A 10,937-nucleotide genomic window follows, 5' to 3' on the forward strand; every position below is an offset into this window, starting at 1 on the left:
GGCGCGTGCAGGACAGGCGCCCGACCACGGGCGTCCGGGCGGGGGTGTCTCCCGCGGTTCCCCGGGCGTCTCATTCGGTCGCCCCCTCCGGTCGCCGTGACCAACGGGCTGCCGGCCTGGCGGGGTGCTTTTCCGAGTGTCCATCGCAGACGCTGTGGGGACGAGTGGGCGCGGCCAAGGACGGGGAAGCCCGCTGGACCGGAGGACCCGCGCCGAGACAGCGACCCGTCGGGACGCCTCCGCACGCGTCCGGCCGCGCTCCGCTCCCGCCCACCCGCAGCGGCGTCTCGCTGCTTTGCGCTTTTGCTAAAGTGGCGTGGGTGGTGCCTGGGGGACGTACGTCGGGTGCTTTTCTTGTGAAATTGTCTGGAAGCAGTGTCGGTTCCATCACCCCCTCCCCCTTTGTTTTAAAAGGCCGAACTCCGAGCAGCTGTGTTTTTAGCACTAGAGGAGCAAGAGAAAGTAGAGGTATGAATCTGCACGTTTTAATGTGACCGTTTTCATTTACGTTTCACTTTTAACTATGTAAAAGCCGTTCTGCAATACTGCTTATGGTGGTGCATAGCCAAGGATAATTTCTAACTAGTAAGGACTACATTTGTTATAAAGGGAGAGTCAAAATTATTCTTTTCGTGTATAGTTCAGAATTTCGGAACAATCTCAAGAAAGTTTAGGACCTTGGTAACTCTGAGGCCAGTGCTATCTTCAGTGTCATAGATCCCCTCTCGCAGGGGAGACCTGAAACACAAGATCACAGCGGTTTTTGAAGAAAAGCTTCTGCTGTCAAAGTGTTTACTGCAGGATTCTTGAGGACCTTGAACACGCTTGTATGCATTGTGAATCCCCACCAGGTGGGAGTGATGTGGATGCAGTTTTTCCCAAAACTATCAGGCCACCCACTTATTTTTAAATGATGTAATCTTTATCTTATTGTCCCAAGTCCACCCAACTCTCTGTATTTAAGCGTACTTAGTTTTTTCTCTACCCCAAGTCCCACCGCCGTCCTGAGTGGATATGCGGGAAAACGTCCACACGAATCGCTCCACCGTTGCGGTCTTCTCGGTTTTCTGTGACATCTCCTCGCCTCTCCCTTCTTTAGACCTAGATGCCTACTCCTTTTTCACTTCCTGAAGGTCGGCAGTTCTCGTCCAGGCATCAGGCTTCTTCGCTGCCTTTCGGTCCTGACGGGTCTGGACCCCATGGTCCATATCTCAAAAACCCTGGCTACCTTGCCTTCCAGCCATACTTGGTCTGGAAAAAATCCTGATGGTCATTTAATTCAGCAAACTCAGCCCCTTCCCTGTTTGTACGCGTGCACGCTAGAGCAGAGTCACCCAGGCCTGTGGATTGCTGTGTCACTGCACTGCGGGCACAGCCTGAGGGAGATCCTGAGCAGCCCCGGGCGCTGCCCTGCGCGGCAGCAGCGCCCACTCCAGCCCGCCTCGTCCCCCGCCCCACCCGCTTTTCACGCTGGACCCGCGGTCTTGCCTCTTCCCTTCGCGGGCAGGTGAAGCAGCGGGTCCTCGCTCGCGTGGCCTCCAGCCTCCCTGCGTCCGTGTGTGTCTGGCTGCCCCCTTCCCGCTCCGTGGAGGGCGCTGTGTCTTGGCCAGGCGTGCTCTGGGTTTCCCTGGCGACCATCGAGATTTGCTGCGTCTTTGGCCCCTCCCTCTTCGCTTGCTTCTTTCTCGAGTGGAAACAGGTTTATATCTCAAGGAGAGAGCTGTTTCCCTTGGGTCGTGCTCTGCTTCTGACACTCTGTTTTTCCTTCACAGCCAGGTTTCAAAAGAGTGAGCGCGTCTCATGCTGTTTTTCGTGTTCTGACGCCCTTCAGTCCGCAGCATCTTAAATCCATCTCTGCTGTGCCTCAGGCGTTTCTTCTGCTGCGGTCAAGAAGAAGCCGAATTGAGTGTGTCTCAGTCCTTACCTGCCGCAGGCGCTCTTTGTGGTGTTTGACATTCTTAATTCCTCCTTTCTTCCTGAAAATCTCCTTGGACTTCTGGGACTTTCTGTTCTGCCGTTTTTCTTGTGCCTCGTCGGCGGCTCTTCGGTTTCTTCAGCGCGATCTTTTCCCCGTGCGCCTCCCTCGACTTCTCGCAGCGGTGACTCGTGGTTCCCATTCTGCGTTCTGTCCCTGGCAGACCTTAGCCACACAGGACCTTTAGCCCCGAGTCCCTGGTCCATAGCGCCCCACTGTGCTTCACACCTGTGTGTCACACTGCCGCCAGGACGACTGCCGCGTGCCTTAGTGGCATGGACGTTACCGACTGAAGCAGAAACTCCGGGAGACCTGGCTCTCCTTTCCCCACGTCCGCTCATCGCCTGGTTCTGTGTGTCGGTTCTCGGCCGACCCACTGGCCTGTGCTCAGCGGTTCCCCTTCCTGTCATCTTCCGCCTGCTCCTGACACCGTCTCCACGGGGCTCCCTGGTTGGCTGTCCATGAGACACATTCAATCTTGCCCCTCATTTTCTCTCAGTGCTTCAGCTGGCTTCGTGTCTTCACATTTCCTGGGCCAGCCTACTGAGGACCTTCGCGAGCTTCCCCTTCCTAGTCTCTTTTGGGTTTTCTTAAAAGTTTATCGAGGTAGAATTGACGTACAGTAAACTCAACATATGTAAAACATATGATGTGATACGTATTTATGCGGCCATGGAGCTATCAAGGTAGTGAACATGCCCATAACCCTCAAAAGTTTCCTCAAGCCGCTTTGTGATACACCTCTCACCCCTCACTCGGCACCCCGTGCTTTTAACAGCTGTACAAATGGAACCATACAGGACGTGCTCTTTTTTTTTTTGATCTGGCTGTGTTCATTCAGCATGACGCATTTGAGAGTCGTTCACATTGTTGCTGTATCACCAGTTCATTCCATTCGATTCATGTGTAGCACTCCGTTGTATGAACACGTGACTGCTTAGTCGTTCACCTGTCAGTGGACATTCAGGTTGTTTCCAGTTTTCAGCTCTTAGAAGTGACGTGGCTGTGAACGTTCACGGACCTCTTTGTTGGGGGGTCTGCTCTTTCTTTGCCAGTGAGGAAATGCCTGGGCTGGGTCATACGGTTGGGGTCCTTTAACTTGGTGACACTACCAGACTGCCTTCCAGGGCGGTTGCACCATTTTCCTTCAGCTGTGCACGAGACTGCCACCATGCCTGTGACTCGTGGGGTCTGCTTAGAGGACTCAGATGTGTTAGTGTTTCTCTTTATTCAGATAAATGTCTAATGACAAAAGTAAGTTGGTCTGTGCTCTACGTAAAACCATCGCGCACACTGCTGACGGGCTGGGAAACGCACACGTGTCAAGTCCTGTTCGCAGTGAGCCTGCCACCACTGGTGGGTGTCGGAGATGACAAAATAGCAAACCATATGCTTGAAATAATCAATTGTCTCTGTAAGCAAATTTGATGTCATTTCACCAGTATTTGAAGGTCTAGCTTCTAAAGCAGTTTAACCAATTTGTCAAACATTTAAAGTTAAAAAATGCAAGCCTTTGTGTACAGTCTTGTTTTATTAACTTTGAGATGTTATCAAGTAACATGAAGCAGTTCTTTCAGTAATTAACAGTTGTGAAATGGGGTTCACCATAATTTTACGAGTGACAGTATTTTACTTAACATTTGCCAAAAAGTTAAACTAATGCACATTTTGTGGCTGTTCTTAAGATAAACACATGACACAGTATTTTATTTTTTAACAGAACAAAACTCCTTTAGTCAATGAGAGCCTGAAAAAGTTTTTAAATACAAAAGATGGTAAGATGTTCAGCTTTTCTTATTTCTTTTGTCTGTCTCTGAATTTTCAAATGTTGACTCCATTTGGGAGAAATCAGGAATTTCAGATTAGTTTTTGAAGTCTCTGATTCTTATAGGTCTTTATTTTTAAATTGTATTTTATTAGACAACAGTTAAGTTGCTTGAAATAGTATTAATTATGGGAAATTGTGGGATAAAACCAATTTTACTATAAGAAGCAGAACACTAGTTCACTTATGAAATGTCACATTATCTTACCTAGTAGTTACTTCTAGACTGGTGATCCAAATGAAAAAGAGACTGAGACTTTCATTACTTAATTATATTATTCAAAGAGAAGGATTCATGAGCAGACAATCCAGAGACCTCTTCTCTCCCACTGACTTGGTCAGTCCCGTTGACAGTGTCAGGGAAGAGGCCTGGGCGTGGAGGACGCACTCACCCCCTCTGCTCTCCCCCTTTGCAGGCCGCCTGGTGGCCAGTCTGGTTGCAGAATTTCTTCAGTTTTTTAATCTTGATTTCACCTTGGCCGTTTTTCAACCTGAAACTAGCACAGTAAGAATGATGATTTTTATATCTACTTTTATGACCTTTGATAGAAATGAGTTCATTATAAGTTGAAAGTTAATAGTTGAGAACTTATAGTGTCTTGTGTAAGCGTTACTTTAGGTAGTTATCTGTTTTTCTTAAAAGCCATGAGTTGTCAGCTGGCACCAGTGTCCCTGCTTCATGTAGCCGGAAAGGAGTGTTATCGTGGAGTTAATTTGTTACGATGTTAGACCGCACCTCTTTACGCAGGTAGAGACTTGGTAAAAGGATTATATAATTTAAAAAAATGACTACTGCGGAATTCCAAGTAGAAATTTGCTCATGTGGCGGCATTGTATTTTATGTGTTTTTAACACACACGAGCAACTCTGTGCTTCTTGTGAAAGGAAAAAATGTCATTAAACAGCGCGGGTATTTGAAGGCACTGATCCATTCCGTGCGTGTGTATTTGGGAGTAAGCCTCGGATGGGGTGAACTTGTGGCTCCCATGGCCACTCTCGGCCCCTCCAAAAATACGTGTAATTTTTTAAAACAGACATTTCATTCATTAGCAAAAACGGTATCTGAGTTTAGATATGTCTTTAAGTTCCGGAAATATCTTTAAAGTCTGAAAAGAATTTTGCTATATTTTGGTGACCTTCTTCTCTAGTTTCAGAGTCTCGAAGGCCGAGAGAATTTAGCCCGGGACCTGGGGATCGTCGAGGCGGAAGGCACAGTGGGCGGGCCCTTACTGCTGGAAGTGATCCGGCGCTGCCAGCAGAAGGGGCGAGGGCCTGCGGGTGTGGAGGTGAGCGCAGTCCCCTCTCCTCACCCTTCCTGCCTCAGGCGGCGGCTCCCCAGTGTGCCATGCGGTCACTGCACACCTAGTGAATCGGGGCTTCAATAAAAAAGGCTGTTCCTTGAAAACAAAGCAAAACAGACTCAGGTTGTAGAAGCACACAGCTGTGGCCACCGCCTCTTCTGTGGCCTGACACGCAGGAGTGTGGGGCCGGCTGTGCACTGCCCGTCCCAGCCTCTCCACTGACTGCTGCTGCTCCCCCAAACCCCGGCCCCCCCGTTCCTCCTCTGCGGGAGGGGGCAGCAGAGCTCACCGTGGGCGCCGAGGCCCACGCACGGGGCGGCACGTGTGAAAAGCCGAGCGCGCTCACCTGTCCTGGGCGTCTTTTTATTACTCTTTTAAACAGAGATGGGCTGCATTGTAGTCTAGTTGATATTTTTTTAACAGAGAGGCTGTTTAAAACTAGACTTAAAACTGTTTAAGCAATTGATTTTGCTTAGTTTCCAAACATTTTCAAATTTGGTTTTTTGAGTAGCCATTGCCTTTCTTACCCTTACCTTTTCTTTCCAGAAATGCTGCTGATGAGGCTAATGGTCTGATTTCTGTTTACACGCTTTAGCTTTGTGTAAGGACACTGTTCGCAGGCGCAGGCAGCGTGCGCTCCGGACGTCTGGTTGAACGTGCCTTTTAGTCACAGGGTCATAGGTGGGAATGCGGAGGGCGATGGCTGCCATTCCCTCCTTTCGCAGGCTCAGTGTATTTTCTGTTAGAATCTTTGAAAATCAGTAAAGCTTCACTGCATCTAGGAGCAATAGATTCTTTTAACTGAAAGGTAAAACATCTCGCGTTCTAGAAGAGTTGAGAGCTATTCGAGATGAGATGCTTTCGCAAGAAAATGGGTATCTGATGGTTTTATGATTATCCGTTTTAATAATAAATACTAAGCAGGAGACGAAGTATACGATAAGCGATCAGTTCTAAACATTTGGAGTAATAGTTTTTAGTTAAAAGGGGGCAGTGGTGGCTTCGTGTTGGAATTCTGTGATGTTCAGCGTTCCTGGGGGGATTGGGAAGGTGTTCCAGAAAGGGCTTGGATGCCTGAGGGAGTGGGGAGCAGAGCCACCCCTGGGAGGGTGCGTCAGGCAGTCAGCCTGTCCAGAGCACGGTTGTCACCGCAGCTCATGCTTTCACTGGCACTCATTCCTGATGACTTGACCAGTGTTTCCTGTGCGCTTAATCATATGGTGGGCACTGTGCTAGCTGCTAGTGACTGGAGGACCCGTGAATTTGAGGAACCCCGCCCGAACAGTTTGGTTCCTGCCCTCTCCTGAGTGTGCACTAGGTGGCAGCGACATCTCTTTTGACCTCGGTGGCCCTGACTCTGTCTCTGTCAGCCCTTTCGTTTCCTTTCCTGGTCGCTCTTGGCTTCACCTCACGCAGTGGCGGTTGCCCACATTATCCCCCTGGCTCGCTGTCCCTCTGCCAGCCTGCCAGCTGCAGCCTGACTCTGAGCCAGCCTGCTGGGGGCACCTCCCTGCCCTGTCCTGCCCTGTGCATTTGTCATCAGTCAGCCGGCCTCCCCGGGCCTCAGGCGCCTCGCCTGCGACATGGGGCTTATGCGGAGCTCTGGGAACGGTTCCTGGCACGTAGTGACCGTGGAAGCGTTTGCCGCCATTCTTGCCGTTCCCGCTGCTCGGATGACTCCGTAAGGCCAGCTCGATCCTCTCCCCGGGCTTGAGACCCGAGCTTCAGACTCTTCACACAGTGCCCGCCGGTTATCCCTCTGGGAGGCTGGACCCTCTGCGAACACTGCTTCGTTCTCGCTTTGGACAGCGCGAAAGCCACACAAGACCAGCTGTACCTCCCCGTCCGCACTCTGCTGGCGTTGCGTCTGACCCTCTCCCTCCCCATTCAGCCCCAGGCTGCCTCTCCCGCCCCTGGAGGTGTGCGGAGCTGTGCGGAGCTGTGCGGGGCGTGCTTCCAGCCCTGCCATTTGAAGAGAGTGACAGGACAGCGTGGCTCATGACAGCTTTGCTGCTGGATACCTTCTGTTGAGAGGAAACGCGGGAGGGACGCAAGTCCGGGGAGCTCTGGGGAGCACAGAGCGGGGAGGTGTGTGCGTGCCCCAGAACGGGCAGTGCGCGCGCCTCGGCGCCAAGGAAGTTGGGGCGTATTTACACGCGGGCTGGCCGAGCGGAAGGACGTAGGTGATTGAGATCTAAGTGCATTTTGCTTTGTTGATTTCTTAATTAAAATTAGGAGAAAATGTAATGAGGATATTTATGTTAATTAGGAGGAAATAAACATTCTAGCACATGTAGTGGTTTTAAAGGCTAAATTCTGTTGAGTTGTATATTTATGTTTGCTTTTAAATATGTTTTCATTTTAAACTGTGATTATTTTAGGGTGCACTAGATCTGTCTGATGCACATTCCCCACCAAAGTCACCGGAAGAGAGAACAAGCCCGCACACAGCTCCCAGTAAGGTGAGTGGCGCACAGGGGTCCGGGGCCCGCACCGCCATGTCCCGGTGCTGGTCAGTTCCGGGGCCGCGCTCGTCCCCCGATGAAGTGTGTGTCAGAGAATGGAAACGCGGGGAGCCGCTTGGCTGGGAGTCTGGGATGCTGTGCCAGAAGGCAGAGCGCTGGGACGTGCTGCACTCACACAGCGGCGGGGTGCGCCAGTGCTCGGGGTGGTCCCCTTCGCTGAGCAGGGTGTTGTGGCCGGTCGCTTAGGAGTTCCTGTCTCGGGAACATCAGGCTCCAGAACGGCAAGTCGTGTGTTCGCAGTTGTAAATCACGAGCCGTTTTGAGGATTCGTAAGGAAAGCTGCGTGCCCTGGTGACATCTGTGTGTGCGGCTTATGAATTTTTAAAATGAAGGCCTCTGATTGCGGGGACTCGGGATCGCAGAGAGATGAATGGAGTGGGACACGTGACTGCAAAGCCGGGGGTATTTGTGCCGATAAGGGGACTGGGTGGGAAGGTGGTCACCAGGGAGCGTGCTGCCCCCTGCGTCTCGTCCGAGTGGACCGCGCGTTGACAGCCGGCCCGGCCTCCCGAAGGGCGGCTTTGCAGCAGGTCGCGCGCTGTGGCGGGTCCTCTGGCTTCCGTGCCCGGGGCGGGTCCCTGGCGCTGTGCTGGCTGCCACATGTGGGTGGTGTGTTCAGTGAGCGGACGCGTGCAGGGCCGTAGTCACGCTGCTGCATGTCCTTTCAGACGCCTGGGCTCAGGACGCTGACGCACGGTCCCTGCCGTTATTTGTTTCCGGTTCTTCGATGTCGCTGTTCCTTTTTATCTTTTACATTTAGAAATGAAAGGGATGTTCCGCTTTATTTCGGCCCAAGGAGAGCGACCGTGGTACTGTGATAGCGGTTCCTTGTGTCCTGTTGGCCTGTTCTGTGGGGAGGGTTGGTCCCTGAAGGCTTCTGCCGTCGATGCCATGGGAGGCCGTGCCCATGGTGACAGACAGAACAAGGTCATGAGTATGTTTAAAAAGCCCCTTTAACTGAATTGCCAGATGGAAGATCCTTTGTGAAAAAGCTTTGCTTTCTGTGAAAATATCTGGCTTTAGAGGGGTTCAGATTAACACGTTTCAGAATACTCAGTACCTATGGCAGCGAGCTGCTTGGCAGTTCTCTTTTTATCAGATTATTTGTTTTCTAAAGCAAATTAGCAATACCAATCTTCCACGCGTGGTATGTCTTCAAGGTAAAATGTTAATGTCTGCTTAACATTCTCCCTGAGATTTAAGAATGGCCGTAGGAGTCTTGAGCGTTAAGTCGGGTCAGTAAATGTCGCTCTGAACAGCCCCAGAGGCGCGAGGGCGATGCTACGTTCAGGTGCGTTCAGAGAACAGCAGTCTGTCCCCCGGGTGGGGCCTCGCTGCTGCCACCGTCAGAAGGTTCCCGCGCCTCGGTCCTCAGCCATCAGAGCTGGTCCCATCAGAGCTGGTCTCGCAGGGGCCCGGGGTGGGAGCTGCTTTAAAGTCAGACAAGGCCTTCCGGGGCAGCTGAGTGCAGTTCCCCTGTCGCCCTGAAGGGTTTGGGTCTGCGCTTCCAGTCCTCTCCTGGCCCTTCTCTCGCCTGGCTTCCCCTTTCTGTCTGGTCTTTGGGAGGCTGGGGCTAGGTGGGCCCGCGCCCGAGGGTGCCCGCCCCGTCCGGAGGCCCTGGGGAGAGCACTAGGGACTCGGGGCTCCAGCCCCTCCCTGGGCTCCTGCTCTGTGCGCCCTGAGGAAGGGGCAGGGGGCAGGCCCGCTCTCTCAGAGGCTGCCGAATGGGGCCTGGAGAAGAGGCTCTGCACATGCGCAGCGTGGGCGGGGTGCGCCGTGTGCAGGCATCTGGCCAGGTGGCCAGGTAGCCGCTGGACAGAGGGGGCGACCACGAGCCGAACCTCTTGCACGAGACAGCTAGGAAAAGGCCAGGAAAAGTGGGTTTTAAAAAGGAACATATTAATTTGATTTTTCCACTTTTAAGAAATGTTCTAATAGGAATCTCTTTAGTTTCGTTATGAATTAGTTGACTTTTAAAGATTTATATGTTGTGGTAAAATGTCATTTTATTCTCATGCTCAGATACCAAGGTATAAAGGACAAGGTAAGAAGAAGACAAGCGGGCAGAAGTCTGGTGCCAAGGTAACATGCATGAGGGCGGAGGGCAGAGCAGCCCGTGGGGCGGACCGCGGCCGTGCGGGCCACCTCCGGGCCTTGAGTTCCTATTACCTGGGCCCGTGCGGGGCGGACCGCGGCCGTGCGGGCCGCCTCTGGGCTTTGAGTTCCCGTTGCGGGGGTGAAGTGTTCTTTCGAGGTCACTTTCTTTTATCTGTGGCAGAACATGACAAAGTCACGGTGGCATAAAACAAGTAATTTGACTTTCGCTTTTTAGCCAGATGAAAAGTCATACTGTTGAAGTTTTAAACTGTGCTGTCAGTTTTATTTTGAGAATTCCTTGAGTTTTGGCAATAAAAAAGTTGAAAATATTTATGTTTTTAATGTCTGGTCACGTACACAATCCTGATATAATTTCTGTCTGAGGCGAATAAGAGCATCGTACTACCTTTTGGATGAGTTCCAATAAAGGCTAAATTTAGTTTCTTTCAAGACGGTTTTGTGCTTAGCAGCTTATGAACCATTGCACGTTGGTCCGCCCCTCGGAGCAGGCACACACAGGTGAGGAGGGCAACTGGCTGCTTCTGTTTCCTCCCCCAATGACCACAAAAATTGTCTAAACCAGTAGATTAGCTCCTTTTAAAATTTAAATGCTAGAGGTCTTAGAAGCATTATGAATCAGTACAGTTCTCATAGTTACTTTGAATAAGATAGTTATTTAATTTTTAATTTTGTGAGATTCACTAGTCCTTGTCGAACTTTTGTTTATGAATAAATTATCGAGGACCTCCAAAGTTAAAGAGTTTTTAAAAACTGTTCGTTATGTTAGCTGGCTTTAGTTTTCTTGGTTTCAATGGTAAATTGCTGCTATTGTATGTACTCACTATTTTTTATGCATTACTACATCAGAGGATGTTTTAGAGTGTCACTTAGCAAGTGCGTGAACACTGACAATCATGAGAACCATCGCGTTGAGTGCTCGGGGCACGGGGTTTGACACAGCCCTCTGAGCGGAGAGGTGGGCACTCCTTGAGAAAGATAACAAAATGTAAAACAGCAGGTTTTTCATAGGTACCATAAATCAGTTCATTAGACTTTTTAAAAAAATTAAGCACGTGTTTCATGGTATTGCATTTTTATGACCTTGTTGGTGTCGCGGGTTATGAAGAAGTCATCGCCCCGCAGAGCCACGGCGCGCTGAGACGCGCATTCACGCCGCGAGGACGCTTCCTCCGTCGCTTGCTTGCGGATCTTGT

At 50.9% G+C, this 10,937-nt stretch overlaps 1 protein-coding gene across 1 annotated transcript in view; it reads left to right on the forward strand.

Annotated features, from left to right (window-relative positions):
* Positions 1–411: 411 nt before the first annotated feature.
* The window catches only part of FGFR1OP (FGFR1 oncogene partner), a gene marked incomplete at its 5' end in the record, with an annotated part of 28,198 nt that continues 17,672 nt past the window's right edge, over positions 412–10,937 (forward strand). The window contains 6 exons of the mRNA XM_025049060.1: positions 412–468; positions 3,696–3,750; positions 4,217–4,305; positions 4,949–5,086; positions 7,483–7,563; positions 9,649–9,924. Of these exons, the coding sequence (XP_024904828.1) occupies positions 412–468; positions 3,696–3,750; positions 4,217–4,305; positions 4,949–5,086; positions 7,483–7,563; positions 9,649–9,924 (696 nt within the window). The remainder of the gene's footprint in view (positions 469–3,695; positions 3,751–4,216; positions 4,306–4,948; positions 5,087–7,482; positions 7,564–9,648; positions 9,925–10,937) is intronic.

This window comes from Pteropus alecto, unplaced genomic scaffold, assembly GCF_000325575.1.
Source record: "Pteropus alecto unplaced genomic scaffold, ASM32557v1 scaffold195, whole genome shotgun sequence".
NCBI lineage: Eukaryota > Metazoa > Chordata > Mammalia > Chiroptera > Pteropodidae > Pteropus > Pteropus alecto.